Source organism: Lactuca virosa, chromosome 8 (genome assembly GCF_052849685.1).
Source record: "Lactuca virosa cultivar CGN04683 chromosome 8, Lactuca_virosa_CGN04683_v6, whole genome shotgun sequence".
Lineage (NCBI taxonomy): Eukaryota > Viridiplantae > Streptophyta > Magnoliopsida > Asterales > Asteraceae > Lactuca > Lactuca virosa.
In genome coordinates this window covers 145,579,581-145,605,892 of record NC_136433.1, presented here as the reverse complement: position 1 = coordinate 145,605,892, position 26,312 = coordinate 145,579,581, and the positions used below count along the sequence as shown (strand labels likewise).

At 33.8% G+C, this 26,312-nt stretch overlaps 4 protein-coding genes across 7 annotated transcripts; 1 reads left to right on the top strand and 3 right to left on the bottom strand.

Annotated features, from left to right (window-relative positions):
• Positions 1-2,895: 2,895 nt before the first annotated feature.
• On the bottom strand, positions 2,896-4,588 carry LOC145129936 (uncharacterized). Of its 2 annotated transcripts, XM_079064778.1 has the most exons (3): positions 3,912-4,588; positions 3,353-3,535; positions 2,896-3,254 (listed from the first exon to the last, which is right to left on the bottom strand). In XM_079064778.1, the coding sequence occupies exon 1, from the start codon at positions 4,423-4,425 to the stop codon at positions 3,934-3,936; it is 492 nt and encodes a 163-aa protein (XP_078920904.1). In that variant the 5' UTR covers positions 4,426-4,588; the 3' UTR covers positions 2,896-3,254; positions 3,353-3,535; positions 3,912-3,933. The 2 variants fall into 2 exon arrangements, with proteins under 2 accessions (XP_078920904.1, XP_078920903.1); XM_079064777.1 differs by having other exon boundaries at positions 3,353-4,588.
• A 130-nt stretch (positions 4,589-4,718) lies between these two features.
• Positions 4,719-11,189, bottom strand: LOC145129935 (exocyst complex component SEC5A-like). 2 transcript variants are annotated; one of them, XM_079064775.1, is made up of 21 exons: positions 10,694-11,189; positions 10,334-10,482; positions 10,037-10,125; positions 9,750-9,944; positions 9,547-9,674; positions 9,303-9,461; positions 8,615-8,719; positions 8,191-8,265; positions 7,905-8,042; positions 7,495-7,683; positions 7,290-7,403; positions 7,060-7,189; positions 6,782-6,992; positions 6,592-6,704; positions 6,289-6,499; positions 6,099-6,192; positions 5,768-5,845; positions 5,641-5,697; positions 5,354-5,503; positions 5,086-5,280; positions 4,719-5,000 (listed from the first exon to the last, which is right to left on the bottom strand). In XM_079064775.1, the coding sequence occupies exons 1-21, from the start codon at positions 11,024-11,026 to the stop codon at positions 4,791-4,793; spliced, it is 3,123 nt and encodes a 1,040-aa protein (XP_078920901.1). In that variant the 5' UTR covers positions 11,027-11,189; the 3' UTR covers positions 4,719-4,790. The 2 variants fall into 2 exon arrangements, with proteins under 2 accessions (XP_078920901.1, XP_078920902.1); XM_079064776.1 differs by having other exon boundaries at positions 10,334-10,564; positions 10,694-10,804.
• Positions 11,190-14,226: 3,037 nt separating this feature from the next.
• On the top strand, positions 14,227-16,167 carry LOC145132689 (replication protein A 32 kDa subunit B-like). The gene is made up of 10 exons (XM_079067579.1): positions 14,227-14,450; positions 14,538-14,648; positions 14,739-14,836; positions 14,923-14,964; positions 15,050-15,127; positions 15,222-15,300; positions 15,385-15,480; positions 15,561-15,640; positions 15,723-15,791; positions 15,882-16,167. The coding sequence occupies exons 1-10, from the start codon at positions 14,340-14,342 to the stop codon at positions 15,964-15,966; spliced, it is 849 nt and encodes a 282-aa protein (XP_078923705.1). The 5' UTR covers positions 14,227-14,339; the 3' UTR covers positions 15,967-16,167.
• A 6,369-nt stretch (positions 16,168-22,536) lies between these two features.
• Positions 22,537-26,312, bottom strand: CYCH;1 (cyclin H;1). Of its 2 annotated transcripts, none has more exons than XM_079069637.1 (17): positions 26,161-26,312; positions 25,907-26,066; positions 25,050-25,142; positions 24,796-24,870; positions 24,669-24,719; positions 24,502-24,580; positions 24,289-24,407; positions 24,144-24,217; positions 23,941-24,061; positions 23,799-23,867; positions 23,667-23,708; positions 23,510-23,587; positions 23,382-23,440; positions 23,202-23,286; positions 23,021-23,109; positions 22,799-22,911; positions 22,537-22,723 (listed from the first exon to the last, which is right to left on the bottom strand). In XM_079069637.1, exons 4-16 carry the CDS (start codon positions 24,853-24,855, stop codon positions 22,878-22,880), a joined length of 960 nt encoding a protein of 319 aa, XP_078925763.1. In that variant the 5' UTR covers positions 24,856-24,870; positions 25,050-25,142; positions 25,907-26,066; positions 26,161-26,312; the 3' UTR covers positions 22,537-22,723; positions 22,799-22,877. The 2 variants fall into 2 exon arrangements, with proteins under 2 accessions (XP_078925763.1, XP_078925764.1); XM_079069638.1 differs by having other exon boundaries at positions 25,911-26,066.

Below are 26,312 nucleotides of genomic sequence, written 5' to 3'. Positions count from 1 at the left end.
ACAAAAAAAAAGACAATCTTCACTTTTATATTTGTTTTTATTACACAATATAGAATCAGGGTTGGAACAAAAGGGCCCCAAGTTTTTAGTTACGCTTAGAGCCTCAAATCTGGTTGAGCCGCCCCTGGGGGTAGATTTGTAAAATGAGGGCTTAATGCATTAAGAAGGGTTGACAGACTAATAAACTCGGCGAGTCTATAAGGGAACTCGGCGAGTTGGTTTGGAATGTTCCCGATTTTGTTGAAGGAACTCGACGAGTCCATAAGGGAACTCGACGACTTGTACTGGGAAGGTCGTGTTTCTATTGAGAACGAGGAACTCGGCGAGTTGGAGGAAAACTCGACGAGTTGGATCGCGCTTTCACGATTCTGTGATTCAGGGGAACTGGGCGAGTTGAGGGGTAAACTCAACGAGTTGAGTCAACTCGGAGCGTTGACTTGGACTTGACTAGAGTTGACCCTTAAGGGTTATGAGTATGGAATGGTATCTAAGGGATTGTTTTGGTTCAGGGAGTGAGTAGAGTTGATTTCGGGCAGAGACGTTTTCAGCTATCATCTGACAGTGAGGTGAGTTTCCTCCTGGTTTGAACGGGTCGAAGGCACCAAGGTCGGCCCGTGTATGTTATGTATATTGATTAGCAGTTAAGTGTGGGCAGGGCCCGTATCTTAGCATTATTTGAGTATGGATATGGATTGATAGATTTGATTATACTTGTTGTCTGTGTGATACTTGTATGTGTTTCTTAGTAGCTGAGTGTGGGCGAGGCCCGTATCTCATAGATAGTTGAGTGTGGGCTAGGCCCGTATCTCATAAATAGCTGAGTGTAGGCGAGGACCGTATCTCATAGTAGATGTAACACATGTTTCAGGTATTATTTAATTTATCTAAGTTTTAGGGTTTTGTGCATGTACTCGGCGAGTTGGGGTGCTCCAACTCGTCGAGTAGAGACTATTATGAGGATGCAGGATTTGGATTCTACTCGACGAGTCGGAAGGCCCCGACTCGACGAGTAGGCGCTGTAGAGAGAAACCCTAATTTTCAAGGGTTTGCATCCTATTTAAAGTACTTATGGCTCATTTGTAGCCTCCCTCATCGTCCTTACAGCCCAGAAAGAAACCCTAGCCGCATATTTGAGCTTCCTTTAGTGTGTGTGAGCCTTAGAGAGTGAAACTTGTGCCTTTGAAGAAGGAAACTTGAAGGTAGAGGAGCTTGAAGAGATGAGAAAGATTGGGATCCAACATCTACTAGTTGTGAGCATCCATTTAGAGGTAAAAAGTTACCACCTTGATCTCTATTTGCTTAGATCTCATTTCATGGAAGGATATGGTCACTTTTGGGTGCAAAATGGGGTCAAACTCGGATCTGGACTTATCACAAGGATATGGTTCCAGATCTGGACCTTTCTAGGTCCCCAATGACATAAAGTTGCTTACTTTATCCAGCTTAGCCCCTTTCCATACACTAAAACCTTGTAGGAAGCTTAGTTTTGATGTTATAGCCTTGGAGGGCCTTGCATGCACGTACTTTACGTGGTATCTGCACTAGGGGAGGTTGGATCTGAAGTTTGGGACCTTAGATCCCACTGAAAAGGGCTGAACATAAAAGGGACTGAAGGAACTCGTCGAGTCCCTTAGTTGAATCGACGAGTCGGGGTAGGGTTTGCCCGTGTTCGAGTTTCCGACTGAGTGCAGTGAAGGATTAGGGTGTTGGTCTGAATGGACTTTAGGTTTCTGGACATTTGATGAACTCGACGAGTCACTAAGGTGACTCGGCGAGTTGACTCGGGGTTCAGTGGAATGGACTGAGGAGGAACTCGACGAGTTACGAAGGTAACTCGGCGAGTTGACAAGTTATGCAGCTAACTCGACGAGTTGCTGGACGCACTCGACGAGTTGAGGTCATCATGGACTGTTGACCTTGACTTTGACTAGGGTTGACCAGGGTTGACTTTGAGGTATTTTTAGTATTTTGGGATTGCGATAAGTTAATCACATGATGATTTATAGGCAGTTGAGTTGGAGTGAAACATCCCAAAAATATAGTCCAAAAATTTCTTTTTAAAATCATTTACGAAAACCATAACCCATCAATATCATAATAAAATCACAAATCATTTTTCCAAAACATCATATCCAATTACTGTATCAAAACCATATGAAAATATCAGAGTCTAAAAACATCCCAGGCTAAAACTGTGGTGTGTGCCATGCAGTCATCCTGAGCTCTTCCCCTTACAAGCAGAAGTACCTGAAACCAAAACTGAAAACTGTAAGCACGAAGCTTAGTGAGTCTCCCCAAACACCACATACCATACACATATCACATAAACATATCTTGGGCCCCGCCCCTGTTACATCGAGTCAAGCTCGACATCGGCTTTCCCGGCATCAGGCCCCGCCCGGCATCGAGCACATCTCGAAATACATATGAGCATAATCAATAATACACATAACCCTAAGCATATAACATTAAAACTTAAACATTCCTCGGGCCCCGCCCGACATCGGACCGTAATCCGGTAACATAGTAACATTCCTCGGGACCGCCCTGACATCGGACAAAAGTCCGGAAACATACAATACAAACACATGCAAGAATCACAAAGACATCAAGCATACAGGAATTCCTCGGGACCGCCCCGACATCGGATCGAAATCTGGAAAAGCATATAAACCTACATCAGGCCCCGCCCGACATCGGACCATAGTTCGGAACTATTACTAGCTAAACGGACAGGCCTTGGTGACTTAGACCCGTTCTTACTGGACTGTAATCTTTTAGGTGGACACTTTGGTCCCTCAAAAAGTTAAGGTTTGACCAAGTCAAACAACAACCCCAAGACATGAGTAAATAAATTAAGAAACTTGCATGCTACTTAAGCTTTGAGGAAGCATATTTTCATGACAAACCTGCAAATGCCCTTCTTTCCTAGACATGCTAAATAAACATTGGTCCCATTTTTGTCACCACACTCATTATATCACAACTATTTAATTTTTTTTTATCGAATATCCCAAAACTAAACTTTTTTAACATTACAACACAATTAACAAAAAGAATTCCGAAAATACCCTTCCATGTTTAAAACCTACGGATATCTTTCGGGGGTTTGAAGTTGACCGGGTGAGTTTCTGGAGTGGCATTTTCGTCTTCTTTCCACATTTTAATTGTTTTGTCTGCTTCACATGTAACCAACCTTGATCCGGTCATATCATAAGATAATGCATAAATTCCAGCCTTACTATCCAATGACCCTAATAAAATTTTACAAAAAATTAAATATTTAGTGTAAATTAATAAAAATTATAAAGTTAGAAGTAGATTGCTATTTGAAGCATTAAAAGACACGTACCTGGTTGAACAATTGTTTGAGATTGTTGGAAACTATGACCTGGAATCAGGCATGATATCTACATCCAATTTCACTGTGGAACCTGGATTAGTCCTCAATAGCTCCAAATCATAAATCCTAAGCTTTTCATAGTGTGCCACCAAACTCCCTTCTATCTCATCCATTGCAAATTTTTTGGCATTTCTACACTGACCAAAACTAACTTTTAGATTAAAATCTCTAAGGACTGTTGCTGCCATTTTCCTGTAACTTATTCTTGGATTATCTATTATGGTTTCCATTAACTGTTTTCCAATCCAACTATATGTGACCATTGCACCTAAATTAAAGGCCCTACAACAGTTGTGTTCAGAGATTAAGGACTTAATCTGAAATGATCTTTCTTTACTCATCCAAGTTGCCCACAACCTAAAAGGGCATTTAGACTTCTCTTCACCTTTGCAACATCTAACTAATAATCTAGTTGAATCATTTTTTTCATACCACAGTTTATACCCATTAGCAACAGCATAATTGCTTAACAAATGCTTAAGTTCATAACGATCACAAAATTTCATACCTAAGACTGGAACCATTGTATCCTATTTTTTGTTAGGATCATGAACTGGATACTTATGAAGATCTTTCTTGACATCTTTCTTATCATCTACAACTCTTGGAGGCCTGAAAAATTTTCTTCTAATGAAACGATCATCAGATGGTTGTATTTGTATCACTTCATCATCAAGTTCATGCTCCACAAACTCATTATCTGAAAGCTCAGAGTCTACATCATCATCATCATCCGTATTACCATCTATCGATCCATCTTCAACTATCTCTTCTTCAATCCACTCCATAACTGTCTCCTGACTGTGATCAATGTACAAATTGATCATACCCCCATTCTCATATCCAGCATCAAGGAAACGAACATAATCATTTTCATCTTCCAAGGCTCTTAACCCATCTCTCAGTGAACGTTGTGGAAGACAATAGTACACATTGATTCTTCCATCCTTGACCAACTTCTTCACATACGAGATGAACTCCATGAAACTCATGCTTCTGAAATCGACATTGCTAACAACCATTTTTACCGGATTGAAATACACAATTGGTTTGGGGAAAAACAACTTGTATGATTTACTTCGATTGTCAAGTTGGAATCTATTGTGGTGATTCTGTGGAAAGGATGAACGAACGAAGGGGAAGGAAAGGAACTCTTGATTTTTGGGGAAATAACGAAGGGTAAGGGCACATATATTCCCATAAATCTTTTAACCGGCTACCCTACAATACCCGGTAAAATGATATTTTTTTCACTAAAAAAAGAATAATTGTGTTTTTTTACGTTTTTGAAACATTATTACCTTTTTATAAGTCATTTTCCCAAATTTAAATAATAAATATGAATAAAAAAACTTGTTTCCTCCTACAAGCAACTTGAATCATAAAATCATCTCCATCTATGAGCAGCGACTATAGCTTGTGCGCCCACAAAAATCCCACTGGAAGCATCCATTGAGCCTCTAAACGAAGCATAAGCTACTTTCACCGATTCTGGAGCAAACTCCAATGGAAACGACTCCATAAAACATGCTGTGTTTATCCGAGTCCTCTCAAGCTCAGATTGTAGCAGTTCACTGCTACACTGTTGAGCAAGAGCCTATCAAAAAATACCAATCACAATCAAATTTACCCCAATTTGTTAAGCTATAGAAGGAACGAGGGTTTCGTAATTCTTATCTTACTATGAGGTCATCGGGTGATAAAGGGATTTGTTGTTTATCATCTGCTTCATCACTTCCGCGTCGCTGACTCGGAGAATCACTAGCTTCAGGGGAACCTTCCATGGCTTTCTCTAATAAAATCCCTTGTAGTGATTTTAGTGATTCACTTGCATCCGATGTGAAATACTGATTTAATATTGTCTCAAAGTACTCAAGCTGCAAATTAAACCCACATAGTAGAAAGGCGTTAGTGATTCACTAGCATAAAGATATCGAGTATATAAATTACCTCAAGCATGAGTTGGCAATATCCATTTGCATCCAAAAGCTTAAGATCCGTGTCTTGATGTTCACGAAAAAGGTTGAGTAATGTGTCAATTAGACCTTCCACAAGTATTCCAAGGGTTTTGTCAAGCAAGGGCTCACAACCAGCAAACACCTGTGACGATTAAATATTTATTTAACTCCACCTTCAAAACTTGATATAAAATATGCCTGAATGTAAAATGACAATTTTGCCCTTGCTTTGCTTTTTATATAATAATGTACCAAAAGACCGAGTAGTAAAAATGTTACCTCAGCATGAACAGCAACAAGAGTGTGCATTAACTCGACAGCAGGGTCCCTTACACCCTGCAGAGGGCAATATGGTAAATATTTGAACATAACTCCATTAATAATGATTGAAAACATGTTGACTCACTTTTACAGCTGGAGCTCCTCCCCATTGTAATCCAGCATCTAACAAATAGTTTGTAGCAGCTGTTCTAATATAATGTGCCTAAAACAGTAAGCACCATTGTTAAGAACCTAACCAGAAAGGTCAAAGGGTCAATAAGTAAAAATCCAATCCAGGTCCTTTGTAGGTCTATTTTCAATGATGAGGGCATTCATGTCTTTTGCATATATATTATATGATCCCTGTCCCACCTTTTTGGGTTAAACAAAATTTCCATTTTTGTCCCAAGTATGCCAAACACAATAAACTTTGAGTCAAATTGGCAACAAAAGAGATCTTGTTATATTATATATACCTTTGCAAAAGTATATTGTGCAAGGACTTTCTCTTCAAGCAGAGAGAAAGACTCATCCAATTCTTCTCTATCCTTGTCATCATCTTCTCTTCCCCTACAAGAATTTATAAATTTTAACTAAAAAAGATTCCTTTCATTCTTTATTTGAATTAAACTTAACAATTAAAAAGAGTAGTTTCATTCTACCTACCTTGCCTGCAGCCAAACATGGTTGTAGTTATTGTACATCTCACGAGAAAGATCAACTTTACAAAATCCAATATTACTTAAAACCATCAACAGCTGTTGATGTGGATCATTAATACTTTCAAATGAATTTTCTTCAAAAACACAAGGAATGGATGAGTTTTCTTGGTTTGATATATTCTCTCCAATCTCACCTCCAATCTGCTCCATGTGGCCTAATAAAGTGCATGCATCATAACAAGTATTAATATCAATCATTCATAAGTTATTAAAACATCATAAAAAGAAGTGATCTTTTCATATATACCAGCAAACCCTAGTAGACAATTGAAAAATGAAAGCCTAACAGATTCTTGAGCTTCTTGAAGCAACATAAGGGTATCTTCTGATGTCGCTTCATTCCTTAAAGACTTCATCATCCTGAAAAAAGATAAACCATTAAAACTAGAATCCTATTTTCATTTCTTTCTATTACAACATTGTTGTTTGTGTCTTACATATCAATCTGATCCATTGCAGATGCCATCACTGAACGAAAGGCTAATGGGAAGGAAGAAATAGCATACTGAGATTTGTTCCTTTCTAAAACAGTCACTGGGACCCACGATTCATTTTTAGAAATCTCTTCAATTGAAGTTCGCATCCATGAACAAAGCCTTAGTATATAAATTTTTGTGCTATCAAACAGAAGTGCCTGAAGAGATTCAACTGTTGTCATGGAAAGTAGTTAATTACAGTAATAATATGAAACAGTAAAAAAAAAAAGGTAAATAACCTGCTGCAATTGTTGGTGCTGCTTCTTTTGCTTCAAATGCTTGACATGCTTTAGATATATCCATTATTGCATCACTCATATATGGGAAAAGAACATTCGACTCCTCAAGATCATTAAATGATCCCTGAACCTGAAGTATAAAACAACATGCAAGAAATTGCAATGTAGTTTTATTTATATTTATTTGTATTACAGGAAATATGAAAACAATCTCAAAAATAAACTCTTACCTTGGATTCATATGCTGATACAGTATTGTGTATCATTCCAGACACAATATCAAGAGAATGACTAGAGTATCTTCCTTCTGTTTTTTCCCCTGTTTTATTTTGTTCAGAAGAAACCTAAAAAGTGTAGACATGATTCATAGTTGAGCATATTCAATAGCTTTCCTAGAAAAGGGCAAAATGGTCATTTTACATGGACTTAACGTACCTTTGCAAATTTTCCACTTGAAACAGAAAGGGCAACTTTCCACAAAGCTGGTATGTGATGGATAATTACAGCTGTTAATCTTCTTATATATCTTCCTCTGAGAGCATCAAGCTCTACACAACTTAAATCACTTTGTTGTGAATCTACCAACAAGTTGTTTGCATGTTGGAGGGTGGAATCACCATCTTCCTGATAGTAGTATATAACACAAATACTTAAGATGACAAAATATGAAAAAGACATAAACGCCCTCCTCATCTTTATCATTGAAAATAGCCTACAAATCTTATCCAATCCCGTGTAACAAATGCAACAGAAGAGACACTGGACAAGCTTTCTAGGGCTAGGTTCGGTGATGAGGATGAGGAGGGCATTCACGTCTTTATGCATAGACGATGAGGATTGCTCACAGATTCATGTAAGTCTTGCTGGATTTTCTTCCACTTTTCATCTGACAATGCTTTCTCATGTAGCTTATCTTGTAAGTTTTCCATCCTTAATTCATGATCCAATGTGCACATCTCAAGCAAACTTCGAATCCTGCGATTCTGATGATCAAAAAATGTCCAAGTTATTAGTGTCTACCCAATTATAATTGGGTAGATTTTTCAAAATATAATGCCTTAATAAAAAAAAACTGAAAACATAATCCTGTAATACAAAGAAATAAAGGTAAGATATACTAGAACCTCTCACCTGTATAGTAAAATAACGCCTTACAGGATCTGATCCAGGTTCCAGCTCCAACAGAAGTCTCACCACATTCTCAAGCTACAAGAAATGTCAACAAAATTCATTCAATGTAAAAAAAAAATCATTTAAACTTTAAAAATACTAGCTTAAGGTGACACTAGATACCAATATTAAACCTCAACAAAAGTGTGCATTTCATCAGTTGGCCATGTCATCATTATCTTCGATTATGTTAGTAAGTTGTATAGAATTATAGAAAAGTGAAGCAATACATAAACTGAAATAATACAATAGACTATTGTAGTTTGTGACTACATTTATGTTTACAAAGATATTAGTGGATTGGATTAATGTAGGTATGTAACTACTTAAATGAACAGAATATATGTTTTTTAAACACCATAGGAAAAGCATATATTAGGCTTACATTTGTTACATCTATCTGTGGATCTTCCATAGACTGGTAAAGCATGGTTTTAAATGAATCCATCACCTTTTCAACCTCCTCAAGGACACGTTTTAATATTCCAACCTGTAACTTGCATACTTAATATGAACACATTGCTTTTACAAGTAAAAGACAAAATACATGTCAATGAAGCAAATCATTTAGTGAAGTCTCAAAATAACATTATCTCAAAAGATATTAGTGGATTGGATTAATGTAAGTATGTAACTACTTAAATAAACAAAATATATGTTTTTTAAACACCATAGGAAAAGCATATTTAAAATTCCATAAAAACTACTGTAGTGTGATTTTGTTGGTTTAACCATTCAAAGAACTTTTTCTAGTTTAACAACCATTAAAAGTAAGATATATTTTTCCGGTTAAGGTTTTTTTTTTTTTTTAAATCAAAGTTTTAATGGTTAAACCATAATAAATAATCTTTCTGAACAATTTCCAAACTATAGTGGTTCTTATATAACTGAAAGTTTATGTAGTGACCTTCTTGAAAAAGAAAACAAACTTTCAGTGGTCAAACCAAAAAAAGAACCAAAGTATATATAGTGTTTTTTTATGGAATTTGACCTGTTTAAAAAAGTTATGTAGCTCAAATGATGTTGATGAAAAAAATAATAATAAATAGAAATGAGTAATTCGTATAGAATACATGAGAAGGGAGGGCAATTGACTTTGCTTTGTTGTATTCTCTGACTGCCAAGTCATATTCCCCCTTACTAATATTCCCACGGATGGCACCAGGCAAACTGAATAAAGTCCGGAACCTCTGAAGCGTTCCTTGAACTGCCCTGATTTTCTCTGCTTGAGCCTTAATCAAACCATCATTTCATATCATAAACAAATACTTGTATATACATTATATGTATATAATGATAACATGCATGATTTCCAACCTGTCTTTCAAGTAGGGGTTCAAAAGCCCGATTAGCCACTGAATTCACTTTTTCCACACTAGTATACAGATGAGAGGTTCCACAACCATCAGGATCTTCCTCTATCCTTTTCAGTTTCGACTCGATATCTGTAAAACAAAATACATATATCACAAGCTTATTTACAAATCATTATACAAACATTGTTCAAGAGAAATAAATACCATCAATAGTGGTTTTGCAAGAGACAAAGCAATCAAAATTTTCTTTCACAAGCTGTTTTCTATCTTGAGTGCGACCCAACAGGTCACTTTTCAAAGCCACAGCACCAGACTCCAAGTCTGCTGCAGCAGTGAATTGGTGTATGCGGGTAAGGAATAATTTCGGATCAAACCTCTCTGAGAAAAACATCAACCTCTCTGCAAATTAAAAATGTTAACATATATACTTGTATAATTGTATTCAATTCAAGTAATCAATTGCAACACTTTTTTTTATAAAGAATAAGTACCTCGAAGGTCTGAATTCACTCTCTCTGACTTGGGTGGAGAATTTAATGAACGTTCATCAATCAACCTCAATGTTCTGTTGTCTATAATCCTAGTATTAAAAAATTAAACCAACTTTAGTAATAATAAACTGTAACACGTTAAAAAAAATGATTCAGCAACCTTGCATTATCAACATCAAAGCATAATGAGTAGATTCAAGAACATTCAACATGCAAACAGGAATCTATATTGTTTAATTAACTGCGGATTATCTTTTAGGCAAAGTGTTAGAAGAACAGATTAGGATAATATTATACCCCACTCCTAGAGGATCTATACACTCCATGCCACGTGGCAATGACTGTACAGTATTGAGCCCTTTTGCAGTTGTCGTTTGTTTCCTCTCAATTTTTTGAGTTACTGTAACAACTTTCGATTCCCTCATATCACGAACCCTTCGAGCAAGCTGTTCACCACAGGTAAAACTTCAGAAATTCAATAATTCTTCAAGCTAGCTATTTTATTTATGCACGTTGTACTCTTTGAACCTATATTTCGTTCGCACAGATGAAAGTATAATAATAAGAAACTTGTAACCCTTGGTGAAATATCTATACACTAGCTCTAGATTACAAGAAGCATTTGAGTGTGTATATGTATGTGTATGTGTGTGTTACCTCGGATTCATTGACTTGTTTCCATTTAGTAGGTTCCCCTTCGAAGAGTGTATCGTCATCCTTACCACCACCTCCGTTTGAGTTCTTCTGATCACCATCACCAGCATCTTCATCCCCGGATGATATACTAAGCAATTCCTCAGAGTCATCATCCGAATCCTCGGAGGGCTCTTTGCGATGTTGTGGCTTGGTTTTATGGCTTATTTTAGGTAACCCCAGCGTTTGCATGAAATTAGCTACAGGTTTTGGTTTTGAAGATTTTTTCGCCTTAGATTTACGCGATTTACCTTTCGACGCCACCTGCGATACCTCCTCCTCATCGCTGTCGCTCATTGTCGTGATATTAGTATTTTTGATTTCAGATTCCGACCGATCAAATTACAGAGAGACGATAGAAAGAGAGAGATCATATATGAGAGAACTGAAAGGAAGAAAAAAAAATCGATTTGGAATTCCCTTTTTTTTTGCGATTGGCTACGTACATTTTTTGCGGTTAATTAGTTAATACATAGTAGTATGATTTATGGGTTTTTTCTTTTCTCTTTCCAAAATTACCTAGGGGTTGAGGGAAAAAAATGGCCTGATAAAAGAGAAAAAAGAAAAGAAAAAGTCACTTTGTAAAACTCATTATGTTCAAGATGATGACGTGTCACAAAAGCAAGTGAGAACCCAACCGATACAAGAGAATGAGATGGAGAAGAAAGAAAACGAGTACATTAAGTTGCAGGTATGATTCATTTTCTTACATGTATTCATGTATTCATGTATTCATTGATAAAACTAAATATAATTGTTAAACCGTAAAAAATACTAAAATATAATGATTTTATGTATTTTGTCATATTTTATTATATATTTAGTTGCTTCTGGTGATAATTACAAAGCCATGAGATCTCTTGAATCATGGGTTAAAAGCATTAAGCCAAGAGTTTTTCACAAGCTGACTCTCATTTGGTGGAGTTCCGTTTATTCATGCAATCTGATCTAGTTTCTTATGAAGAAAAATATTCATATAAAAAGTTGGAACATGTTATATGTTTGACTCTGAAAGTCAAACTGGTAGATATGAATTTGTGGGGATACTTGTCATACAACAGAAACATCTACCGACCAAATAATCAAATGGACTTTTCTGGGTCAAATTCATCCATCCAAAAAAGTCAACTACATAAATTCAATGTTCCCTTTGCACCCTATTTACTAGTGTGGTAGAGTAGATCGTAAGAAAAGTTCTTATGTATCATTTATAGTCTTTTTTATTTATGATAACTTGAATAATCAGAATTACTAATAATCAAATAACTTCTTGTTTTATTATTAGAATTTCAAACAATCAAATACCTAATCTCCATAACTCAGTCTTATTATAAATAGTTATCTATTTTTAATTTTAATCAAGTAATTATTTTCAATACCCAAAGACCCCCTAAATATTATATGTTATCAATTATTGTTGATTCTTACCAAAATAATGTATCCCTATCATGACCACAATTTCCACCAACTTTTGGGGTTGCTTTATGTTTGAAAAGTTGATTTTCATTTTATTATTTAAAATTAATAAACAGAAGTACTTTTATACACCTTAACGTGGTTGTCACTTATATTTTTAAATGCCCTACGTGCCTTACAACATCATCTATAAGAAGACCAATATGACACTTTCCATCCATAATTCTTTTTATCACTTAACATCCCCCTCCCTCATTTCTTATTGCAAAGAAATGGAAAATCGAGACATGGATATGCCTCAAAGCCCTTCATCTTGCATCAAGACTCTTTCAAGAGATTCATCTGTGGGTCAATCATCATGTATCTATTATCGTAGTACCCTAAACGAAGGGGTGCCTTTCGATTGGGAAATGCAACCAGGAACACCAAAACATCAACCACAAGAACAAATTATTCCACCACCAACACCACCACCCGCAATGCAAAGCTTGGCATTTTCTCGACCAAATTTTGATCTTTATGATGAGCCTAAAGAGTCAACATCTTGGCGATTTTGGTTTTGGAAAAAAAGATCAAGCAGGAATTTTCAAAGGCGTTAAAAGATTACGTTAAAAGATTATTATGAAGACTTAAAAGCGGGTTTAGTAAGGTGGGTTCATTGTGATCTCTTTCTTAATTATTGGTCTTCTTCAAGTGATTCACCATGTGAAGTGTAGGATAGGGGTGAATTTGATTTTCACTCCATGAAGAACATGAGAAGAATAATAAAGGAAAAGGGTGCCATACATAAAAGATTAAAATGAACATTTTACTTAACAAAGGGTATTTGTATGCATGTGTTTTTATGTAATTTCAACTTTTGTTTTGAGAATAATGATTTCGCTATAGGATGTTTGATGAAATTGTCATGGTTCATAAAGATTGATACAATGCCATTTTTATGGTGTTTTATTTTACAAATTTAGAAGATATCTTTCTAGTGTTTCATTTCAGTTAGTTATAAAAATACCACAATCATGTGACGACGTATTCAAATTTCATAAACCTATCCAATCAAATGATCAGATACTATAACCGTAAAATAAACATCATTTAAAAAGTTTTCATCATACCTTGGCATGATAATCCTTATATGTGCAACTAGTTCGTATTTATTATATTTTGTTTGGTGGTTATTACGTATGTTTGACTTTGTTTTGTGGTCTTTTGAAAAGAAAGAAACAACATGTTAATATTATAATGTTAATATTGTACATAATATTTATATTATGTAAATATAAAACATTTGATACGGAAAAAAACCGAACGAAATGACGAGACTCAATAATAACAAATAAAATGAACAATTTGTATTCTTAAGAATTTTCACAAATTGTTTTATAAATTTTATCAATTCTCAAAACCTAGAAAACTATAATGAAAAATACCTTATTTATAATATACTATATTAATCCTATCATCCTATCATATTCTAATAAATGAATAGTTTTAATCTCCTTTTGTCAAGTGTCACTCTAATACAACTCCTCATTAATATTATGTCACGTGTCATTTAGATATATTAGGCAACTCATTTCAAAATTCAAATTTACATTTTCTAATTATATGTTAAATTTAAAGTTATAATAATTTTAAATTTTTGATATATCTCTTAATTAATAATTTATATAAAATGATTTATTAAAAATAATTGATTAATAATTATAAACTTTTATTATGAAAGTTTAATTAATTTTATAACTCGTGGTTCCCACCGATTATAAACTAGTAACAAAATAATTATATATACTTTTAAAGATAATTTATAACTAACAAGGAATACAATAAAATATTTAAAGTTATCTTAAATTCCAAATTAAAATAAATACTACTTAACTTTAATAAAATATTTTTGAAACTAAAAACCCTAAAATACGATTTCTACAACAACATTTATTACAATTTTGTAACAACTATATATTTTAGTAAAATAAAAAAGGAAAAGAAAATGGAAATCATATTTCGAATTTGGACTTAACCGGGTTTGGGACCGATCCGGGTATTTCGACCCGGTACCCGTCCTTCTCACCCTAGTTTCACCGGCGAAAGGGGGAGGAAATTGGCGGGAACAACATTTTGTGAAGCAGAATTTCTTCTTTAAGAAGAATCACCAGTTGATAGTTTTTCATCTAATTGTGAGATTGATACGAAAAAGATGTACGCAAACGCAAGTCAGTTCGACGGCGCCGCCGCCTTCTCAGGAGGTGGTTTCATGCCTTCTCAGGCCACTCAGAATACGGACCCTGCGCCCTCTTCGACTACTAAGGTATCCATTATTTCCTCAAACCTCCAATTTTGTCCGATTTAAATGTTTATCGCTAGGTCTCACAGCGTCTGATTTTGTTATTTGCAGAATCGTGATACACATACGCTGATTCCCTTGACTGTGAAGCAAATTAACAAAGCGTTGTTGTCGAATGATGATAAAGTGAACTTTCTCATCGACGGCGTTGATGTAAACAACGTAGGGTTTCGTTTCCATTCAAAATCCTCATATTTACTAATTTTTCTACACAGTAAAGTTACTGAGTACCTTAGTTTTTGTTGAACCTAGGTTAAGTTGGTAGGGATGATATTGAACAAAGCTGAGAGGGTTACAGATGTTTCCTTTCTGCTTGATGATGGCACAGGTCGCATAGACTGCAACAGATGGTATCAGATTTATCTTATACTTACATTTATACTCCCCTCCTATTCTGTGTTTTTTCAATATAATTTACGTGTTTGTGATGTTTTAGGGTTCATGAACCAGTAGACACGAAGGAGATGGAAGCAATAAAGTAAATCCCCAATTCTTTCTAGGTTTTCAAATGGAGATTCGATTGGAAATTCTGACATTCTCTTCTTTTGTTTCTGAAAATATAGGGAGGGAATGTACGTTCGAGTTCATGGCCAACTGAAAGGCTTTCAAGGGAAAAAACAGTTAGTGGTCTTTGGTATCAAGTATAATTTCCATCTTCAACTCCTTTTCTTTCTCTAATAATTTGATCATTCAACTAAATCACTTATGTGTTTATGATTTTTGTTGAACTTGCAGACCTGTGGTTGATTTTGATGAGATCACACATCACTTTGTTGAATGCATATATGTCCACTCTTACAACACAAAGTTACTGGTAAAATTTCACAACTTTGCTCTACCTTAGAACACATGATATTAAAATAAGAATACTTGAAATTTTTTTGTTCTTCTGTGACAGAAGCAACAACCTGGTAGTAGTGGCACTAGTAATCAATCTCATATGCCAAGTTCAGGGATTAACACACAATCTTACCAAACTGCTCCATCAAACCAGGTAAACCTTTTAGACTCTTTTCTACAGTTTTAATCATGAGAAATCTTACTTTGTGTCATGTTAACTTTGTGATTTGGTAGTTCACTGGTCAATATGTTGTTAACGGACTGAATGGAGTTGACAAAATGGTGTTGGATTATTTGCTACTTCCAGCCAATTTGTAAGTTGTTTAGTTTGGTTTGGTTTATTTTAGTTTTATTATGTGAAATTCCAATTCTTTATAAGTTGTTTGTATGTTTCAGATCAAGGGAATCAGGAGTACATGTAGAAGAAATTGCTATGCAGTTGGGCCTTTCTTTAGACAAGATTCGGTAATCCTCTGTTTCTTTTATAAGTGTTGTATGGATAAATGATAAATGATGATTAAAGAATATGTTTTGATGGTTTTGAAATATGAACAGGGAGGCGATTGATGGGATGGTAATTGAGGGGCTGATTTACTCATCGATCGATGACAATCACTTCAAGTCCACTGGCAATGCGTGATTCCGATTCCAATTCCAATTCCAATTCCAATTCCGGGACTGTTTTTAAGTATGGAATAGGTTGATAGTTTTGGTTCCTAAAGTTTCCTTTGTTTCTTGCTTGATCTTTTTGAACCGTGATGCTACTAGCTAAACTTAGTTTATCTGGTTTTGCTTTTACTAGTAAAGATATTAATTACATTTCTTGTTGCATGTTTCGTTATGGTATGACTACATATTTTAACTATGAAATGAAGGTATAAGTTATAACACTAATTATCAAAAGTTATTAAACAATTAAATAGATTAAAAATACTTTCTTTTAAGAGTTCACTTTTATTATCCTCAAATGATCAATCCTTTTATTGGCGTTTGGAGATTAGATAGTTGATGATATAGATATAATTCTAAAGATGAAACTCTATCTATTTATCGTATTTTAAACGTTTAATGTCAATTAATATTTATTGGAGTGGGGTACATTTTTTTTTTGAAAAATGGTCAATCATATTGTAATATTAGCTTTTCATATGTTAACTAACATAAACCTACCTTTATTACTAGGGTAATGAGAGGTTGGTACATAAAAAAGTTATCGTTTGAAAAAACTTTTGGAAAAAAGTGACGTGTGATAGAGAAATGTTTACTGCATAAGTGTAATACAAGGGAGGTGTTAATATATGTTCTCAATTAACCTATATTGAGTATATTCATAAAATGAATTTTCACCTTTACCATCAGTAGGATTAGCCAGTCCGTTAATTGGATGTTGTATTTTATATGAATAAATACTATAATGAAAACCACCTTTTAATATTCGGTGAGTGTTAATTATTAAATAACTCCTAAAAAGGATTTTATATTGAAAAGAGTTTTGCAGATGAATTTTTGTTGGATAAGGTTTGTAAAAAACCGATGCAGCAAGATTAAAACAAAAAGAATGATTAATGATAAAATCGATGTGAAAGTATCGGGTTTGTAAGTTACACCGTTTAGACCATCTCCAACCTATCTTCATTTTTTCCTCCATAAATGGAGTAAAAAATGGAGTAAATAGTGTTTCATCTCCAACCCTACTCCATTTTCTACCTAACTTTTTACCTCAAAAAGTATATTTCTAGAATATTCCATTTTTATAACTTATATATATTGTCAAATACACCCATCTACTAATTAAACTCTATATTTATGATTAATTAATATAAATTAGTATATAACATAATATTATAAATATTAAATATTGCATTTAAATTATAATTAGTAGATAAAATAAACTAGAAATGTATAAAATAAAAATGAGAGACTAAAATTGGCAACCAAACTTCACCTCCATTTTTGGAGATATGAATAGTATCCCCCCATATATGGGGGAATACTATTCATATCTCCAAAAATGGAGGTGAAAATGGGGTAGGGTTGGAGAAGAATGAGGAAGAAATGGAGTTTGGGGGTGGGTTGGAGATGCCCTAATTAGCGTTGCAAATTGTGCCAAATTTGCCAAATTAGTCTTTAAAATATTTGCAAATATATAGATCGAAAAATATTACTGTAGCATCATAAATTTATGTTTATAACTAATTACACAAATGGTTCTTATAGTTTCAATTTTTTATATCGTTGTCGTTCACTTCCGACAACCCTTACCAACGATTGTGTTATGTGATCTCCAATTATCTCCCTTAATTTCGATCAACCTTTGATCTTTTAAACGATGTGGTCCCTACTAGGATAGGAACACGAGAAGGTTCTCGAAGAATTACACCTTCAAACTCTAATAGCATGCCACTAACATCATCCGCAAATCATGTAAATCTAACATCTTGATCAGCAATACTTTCTGACGGTACGAGATCTTGCTTGCAAATGTTGGTCATATGTTTGCAACTCTCAAATGTTGCACTGCTTTTCGAAAAGGGGGAAGATCCATCTATGGAAACAACGTCGTCTTCCACTCTATTGCTGGAATCATCATTTTCCGCTGACATTTTCCCTTTCAACTAATCAGAACATTTTTTTTTCAATTAATCGGCCACAACTTCTTCATATACATTCAAACCATCACAAATCAATCCCAAATAAGCCACCATCACAATATACCTAAGTGTACATGCAACCTAAGGATCTAGGTTTCATACTAATTACAGCTACCCTATGAAAACATAAAACATAAAGAAGAATAACATACTTTTTATGTAGCTCTTGACATCCATGCTTGAGATCTTGTCCTCCTTGAAGTTGTTTGGATGAGAGTACCCAAACCAGAATCCCTCTAATGGTATCACACTGAATGACACCAAAGAGTGGAATAAAAATAACTAGGAGAATGGTCAATTTCACAAACCCTAAGAGGGTTAGATATCGTCCCTTTGAGGGAGGAAGAAGGGTGTAAAAAAGTCAAGACAAAGGAAAAAGGAATAATGAAATCCCTAAGGCCATATTTATAGCATTGGATCTCTTTCTAGGTTTTGTACTCCATCCCACGTGGGATGGGATGCAAATTTCGAAATTCCGTCTCATCTAAGAGGGATTTCGTCCAAACACTAATCTCATAAGGGTTCTAGAACATTCCTGATTAATATCGATTAATGAATATTCAACCATTTAATTAATTAAACTATTTAATTAATTCCTAAAATATATTTCCATTTAGTTTCTAATTAATTTTTAAACATAATAATTAATAAACTCATTTCTCATTTATTTATTCTACTCAATTTGGGTCTTGAGGGCAACCTAAAATGACCATGTTATTATTAAAAATATTACAAATAGTTAATGACCTTGGGCACTCTTTCCAATAATTAGGATGTTATTATATTGTAAAGTGTTGTTAGGCAAGTAGACTAGTTAGTCAGTTGTCTGTTGTGTTGAATTGTTGTTTGTTTGTCTGTTATATATGTTGACATATCATGTTGTCAGTTAATAACAGTCAGCTTTGTGCTAAAGGCCAAGATACTTGGGCGGACCAACTTTATGCTAAAGGTCAAGGGGCGGACCAGTTTTATGCTGAAAGCCAAGGGGCATACCAACTTTATGTTGAAGGCCATTTGTTATATGCATTGTATGTATATTGTGGTATGTGGTATTTTGGTGAACTCACTAAACATTGACTTACAGTTGTTGATTAAATGTTTTTCAGGTTGTTCCTCTGATCGGGGTAAGACTTCATCGTGATAGTACTCACATCGAATAAATAACTATGTTTTTAGACTTCCGCTAAACTCTCTTTAATATTTAATGAATGTAAACTATGATCTTTTAATGAAAAAAAGGGTTTTGAAGTTATTATATTTATGTTTTAAAAATGAATTTTTTTATTGAAAATCATTACGATATATATATATATCTTTTTGAATGCGATTACAACCTGCATTTGACTTCGTCCTGCATGGCCATCCATTCGAACTTTATATATATATATATATATATATATATATATATATATATATATATATATATATATATATATATATATATATACTTTTGAATGCAAAGTTTCGAATACAACCTGCATTTGACTTTGTCCTCCATAGTCATCCATTCGAACTTTGTTTTGCGCATTGTAAACTGTTTTTATTATAGATAAGTTATTCTCATTTCGACTCTTCAACGTTGATAAAATGTCATGTGGGGGACATTGTTCTTTCTCAATTCTACAACCATTTGTAATTCATTTTGGGTCAACTGCCTTACAAATGGATGACCCTTGATAGTTTCATTTTATTTACTTCTTTTTATAGTTTATTTTAGCACATTTCATTCGCATTTTAGTTAATTTTCATGCATATTTTCCTTTTTGTTATTTTATGACCATTTTGGGTACTTTCTAGTTTCCTGAGCATTATTGCAGATTTTTTGGAGACTAGCGGAGCGGGATTTTTGGGAGGCGATTGGACTTGAAGGGCAATGAGGATTTTGGGCTTGATGGCTATGGAGGTGATTCATAGGGTGGGCTTGTCAATTGCTTGAAGGCTTGGAAGATTTGAACTTTAAATTTGCAAGGCGCGGGAGAATTTTCGAGTGTGCGGAGATCGATGATCGGGAGTTTGCGGAAGCTATGAGTGATTTGGAGAGGCAAATTGGGCTCAAATTGAAGAAATCTTGAAGAAAAACGGGCTAGAAGCTGATTAGACTCGAACTGGGCCAATGGAATAGCTGTGGGGGCTCAAGACTTGAAGAAGCCCAAAAATCCGTCACACTCACGCGGCCCGCGTAAGGTTTCCACGCGGCCCGCGTGGATTCCTGAAGGGGCAATTTCAGGATTTTGTTTTGAGCTCTATATTGGGAAGGTTGGTGTGCCTCTTTAGCCTTATCTTGAACATCCGATTTTGACACATTCCCTCTGGAGTTTTGGAGCATTTTGAAGGCCAAGAACCCTCAAGAACTTCATCATTTCTCCTCTTGATTCTTGTTAAATGTTGGGTACAATCTTTACTAACTTTGTTTTCTTAAGTTTAGCCATGCTTGGCTAGACAAATTGTGGCTGACTTTGGTGAAATCCTTTGACTAATTGTTGAATGTTGTAGACTCCATGAACTTGTGTTTGAATCTTTATGAAAATGTTTTGTGTCTTAACATCTTATCATTACTTGTATGTTTTTATTCATGAGTTTAAATGTGTTTGTGGTGATTAGTTGGCTAATTTCTTGATTAAGTAAATGATCTTCAAATTAGCAAGCAACAAGTGATTTTTGTGTTAGTTTTACTTCACACAATCATAAAGACATTTTCTCCAACATGGTAGTGGAAGCTTTTGACTCCTCTTGGATTTGGTGACTTTTTAATTCTTAATGCTAGTTGGTTTTCACTAATTACATGCTTAATGGAATTTGTGACTTTGACTAAGGAAATTGTTATGAGCTTCTCTAACCATTTCAACAACTAAAAAAAGTCTAGGTAATCTCAAGCTTCTTGGATTACTATAGCCAAATTAAGGATTTAAATCAAGTATTGTACCATTGGATTAATGGATTCTAATGATATGTTCATCAAAAGTCAAAGTGAGGAAACCTTAAGTCAACCATCGTTCCCTTATTGATTTTACATCAAACTCTTATTTTTGTTGAATTGTCCATTTAAATCTTAGTTTAATTCTAGTTTATTTCAAGTATTTCAAAAGACCACCCCCCCCCCCCCCATTTTAATTTATTGTCATTTTACAAGTATTTTTACAGAGAGATTTTTCATAGAGTTATAAAATTGAACTAATCTCCGTGGATTCGATCCCTTTACCACTATACACTATTTTAATGTGTAATATTTAGGGTTATTAATTTTGTTGGCCTCGACAACCACCAACCCTCCATACATTGCAAATTCATGATTATGTTGATCATTTTTAACATTCAACCTCCAAACATCATTAGTCTTATAGTCACAAGCAAACAATTCGAATGAACAATTTGTTTTTCTTGTCCTCGTATGTTTGGTGGACGTCTCTAGACCTCTAAACAGTAAACACACCATCCCGATCACACATTAAAATAATTTGACATGTACCTAAGAGACTGTGCCGCATTCTGTACCCACTCCATTAAATTTTTACGATTGTTAATTACCTAACATATGAAAAAAAAATCAAAGTATAATATTTGATTAGCCTTACGAACATACAACATCAAAAAAATATATTAAAGCTATCAATAAAAAATAATACATGGTCAGTGTGAAAACCATCCGTTGTCTATATAGAGTTTTAGACATGTATAAAATGTTGAAAGCCTTCGGTTTGATAAAAATCTTCTTATCGTAATTTGACGAATGATGAAAACATTTGATTCTTATTGTCATGATATTTGATTGTCAATTATAAACCCATGAGGAATCAAATGTATTCATATAAATTGCAAATCTGGTCCATGTGTTTGTTTGTATTTGGATGAAAGAGAGTGGGTCGACATATAGGTAAAGTAAATCAAATATTGTAAGAATTTAATAATTTATATATGTTTAAACCATGCTTCCAACATGAAAAAAATTTCATACTTTTTGATATTTTGCAACAAAAACATATTAAAATAGTAATAACAATAATAATAAATTATAAAGAAAAGACAACAAAATAACAAAAAATAAAAAAACAAAAGTCTAACTTTCTTTAACGTGATTAATATAAAAAGCCAAGTGTGGGTTAGTTAAGGGTTTGGAGGGTACAATTAGAATGAATGACCCAAGATTCAAGTCTATATGGCACTGACATGGCTTCCACATAAACTTTTTTTAAACATATATATATATATATATATATATATATATATATATATATATATATTCTAAATTTACTATTTTAACTAAATTAAATAAATTGAATGCGATCAAAGAAAAAAGACAACCACAAATGGAGATGGAAAACTTTGTGTGTGTTTGTAGTGAAGCATTGATTTCATTGTTGCATTGGTTTTTTCTTGTGTGTGTTATTCCATATTTGATTTCTGATGAAGAGGTTGCTGACCTTGAAATTGTATTGTGTTTTATTCCATTTTAATCTTGAAGATCAACAGAAAAGGGGACAAATTAAAATAAAAGACTATTTCAAAAAATCCACATGAATGCCATGTCAGTACCACATGTATGTAGTTGAAAAAAATCAATATGAATTTAAAATTTTTGCAATCATAGAATAAAAACTTGTTATTATCAAACATCTGTTCATATAATTCTTTCAAATTGCTGGATAAAAACAAGCCAATTGCCAATCTGTCTAATAACATTTAGCCCCAATACTGCTAATAAGAAGATATGCCCGTATCCAGACCAGGCAAACACCAAAACCACCATACCTGTTCATAAGATATTTAAAAAAAATTAAAAAATCTTCAAAAAAAAATATCTTATTGATATAAAAAGTCACCAACCTTTTCTGCACCAGAATTCTCCACTGCATCCAGATAAAGCAAACTACCCAAAAATCTTAACCAATGCTGCTGAAAGTGTTCACTCTTTTGACCTATGCTTTCGTTTCTTACTCCTGAATTCACAACCCAAAGGGTATTTTAGACATTTCACAAATGTCTTTCAGAGAATCTTTTTCATATAAAAATCATAACCAATAAGAGAGAGAGAGAGTGTGTGTGTACTTTTCATGAGAGCCTGGATCCCGACAATATTTCAGCTTCCGATCAATGTGTTTCATATCAGCAGCAGTAGGTGTCACAAGATTATTCACCTACATTTATTTAATAAATCAACAAAATATTAGAATTTTGTTTTTTTTTGCAGTTTTTCATATTAAAAAATATTAAAGAATTGAATATTTACCAGCTGGTCAATAGCATTAAGATAAACTGTGAGTTCAGAAACAGGTCGTGCTGGATGCTGACGAGAAAGCGTGTTATTCAAATATCTGTATGTATAAAACAAAAAATATATAAAAGAATTTGTTACAATTTTTTAAAAAAAAAAAAAATTGAAGTGCTAAAAAATAGAAACAATTTAAACCTTTCAAAGTCAACAACTTGATGCTCCTCATTTGATCTACGCAAAGCAGCCAATGCAAGCTACAACATTTAAGTTTTCATAAATTCAAATTATATATTCAAATTTAATTTATTTAATAAAAATAATACCTGTCCAGGAGAAAATAAAAGAGGTGCCTCTGAACGCATCATTCTATCTGCAACCATTTTTGCTGTCTCATGTAAATCCTATAAATATTATTGATCAAAAATTCAAAAATCAGATAAATTTATTAAATATATTTAAGAGGATAAAAGTAAGAAGCACCTTCAGATGTTGAAGTTGACCATTGTTTGAATAGATAAAATCCTAATAACAAGTAGAAGAAACAAATATTATATATAAAAAATTTCAGAATTTTTTATTTTTTTAAAAGGAAAAAAGTAAAAAAAAATTAACCTCCATATCATCAATAAAACCGTCAATTGAACGGTATGGCGAATAGACAATAAGATCAAATCCAAGAGACTGCAAAGAAAAAAAAAATGTTTAAAACAAAATGAACACAAAAAATAAAACAAAAATAAAAATAAATTGATACCTGAAGAACAAGCATCTCATTATTGAGAATGACTTGATGATCTTGATCAATCCCCTTACCAAGCTCTTCAGCTGACACATGATTTTCTTCCGCTTTACATGCCGTATATATGCAAGTCAACCTTTTTTATAAAAATCCACAACTCAGAATTTCAAAAAAATTAAAAAAGATAAAATTAGGTTAAAATGTTAAATCAACTATACATGATGTCTTTTGGATGATGTTCCATCACTGACCATTGCAGATAGAATCTTTTAAAATATATAAGAGCTGTCGCCTGCAAATTATATAAAAATCAAGAACTAAACAACTATTTTTTATAAACTTCAAAACAAAGAATTAAAGTACCTGTATTTTCCTAGGGAATTTGAAGGCATCACATACATCTTGAATTTTGAACTCATAAAATGCACGTAAAAGTTGTTCTTCGTCTATTTTAAGTGGTTTTGAACGTGAATGCTTCTCACCTTTTATAAAAAGTAAAAAGTAATCAGATAATAGAAGAGTTAACTCAGTGAGTGAACTCGGATATTGTTTTTTAAATAGTAATAAGTTAAATACCATTGTCTTTTGGGTCAGTTTGAAGCTCTGGATATGACAAGGAGCCATCAAGATCAACATCCACCCTTGTTGATCCATACTACACAAAGATGTTTGTCCAAAATTACTTTTCTGCCCATTAATGATATTATGTTTGGTTATACAAGTCAAAGTTTTTGCTTGCATACCTTCTCCAGCATCTGTTTTGCTCTATGATTTGCAGCTTTGTATTTTTCTTTCTGGAAAAGATTATTCAAAGAAAATTTAAATTAGTAGAAAGATTTTTAAAGATTTGAATATGAGAAGGTTGTGTACCAAATCTTGTGGAGTGAAGATCCACTTGGCTCGGTGAGTGGATGTTAAAAAATCAGCCATGGCTGACTACTAACTCTGAAAATTAGAGGCAGAAGATCAATTTCCACATGAATGAATAATTTCATAAATCTATATCATCATTTCTATATAATGCTGTTTAATTTCTTGAGATTCTAATCCATCAAAGTACAAATCATAACATTAAAACATTGTTGTTCAAAAATAGCACACAAGATAGAAAAGTTAGGACAAACCTGAATGTTGTGGTTATAACTTATAACAAAGTTACAAGATGATAGTTTAGAAGTTGACACTGCTAAGAGTTGGAATCAAGGCTTCAATAGCTCCTATAAGAACAAAGTGTTACAAATTAAATACGACACCCCAAAATGGAAAATATGGCATCTTTAGTTCCACAAAGAGAGTCTATCTTCCATTCACAAGTTTCTTGATTAAAATTCTTTTAATCAGACTCAGAGGAAATTGATTGGCCTACAAGACAAAGAATTTGTGTTGGCATTGCAAAAGGCTTGACATTCCTTCATGAGGAGTCTATGCTCAAAATGGTTCATAGAGACATCAAGGCTCAAGGTTTGTATCAAAATCAAGGAACCAAACATAAATGTAATTATGTCTGAAGACAAGTTCAGGTTTGAAGGACTTAGAGGGAGGTTTGAAAAGATGAAGTCCCAGGAGTCTGATCAAACAGAGATTTCTATTGAACAAACATCTTCCAGCTTAATCGACTTGTATCCCAATAGTTAAATTTCTGAACAATGTTGACTTGTACATAATGGAGTTTGTAGCATACTAGTCAAGTTCTTTATACTAGTTTTATAAGAAGAGGAAATCATCAGGTACTGAAACATGTCTGCCAATCATGAGTAAATGAGATGTTTATATTTCGGTTTGAGGATTTTGAATGTCTTACTGTGACAATAATACACCATGAAGCATATAGATTTATACATATGTGAATTCAAACAACCTTTTTGAAGTGCATGTCCATATGTAACATATATTTTCTAAGCAGTAACCATTGGGAGTATACCTATCAATCGTTTTGTAATGGAGTTTGTAGTAAACTACACTCAAGAAGGCTAGAACTTACATACACATATTCACATTCAGAAATCAATTACGTCTCTAGCTCGATTCTGAAAGACTGAAACTTCAACTTCCGTCGATTCACAAAGAAATTCAGAAACTTTCGGCGACTCAGAAATCAATTTCAGCTCTAACTTTCGGTTCCGATTCACTGATTATCGGTGCTATTTCAGAATGGAAGAATTCAGAAATCAGAAAATAAGAAAATAAGAAATCGATTGATTAACCGTTAGAAGAATTAAACAACAGATAACTAACCGTTGGCTTCTGGAGAAGTGGAAGTCCTTTGGAGTTTCCATAGAAATCGACTGAAGCGTTGATGACGCCTTCGAAATCGGAAACGCACGCTAGGTCTCGTCGTCTCGCTCCAGCTCCCTATTTTGGATTGGCGCCTGGTTTGGTTAGATTGG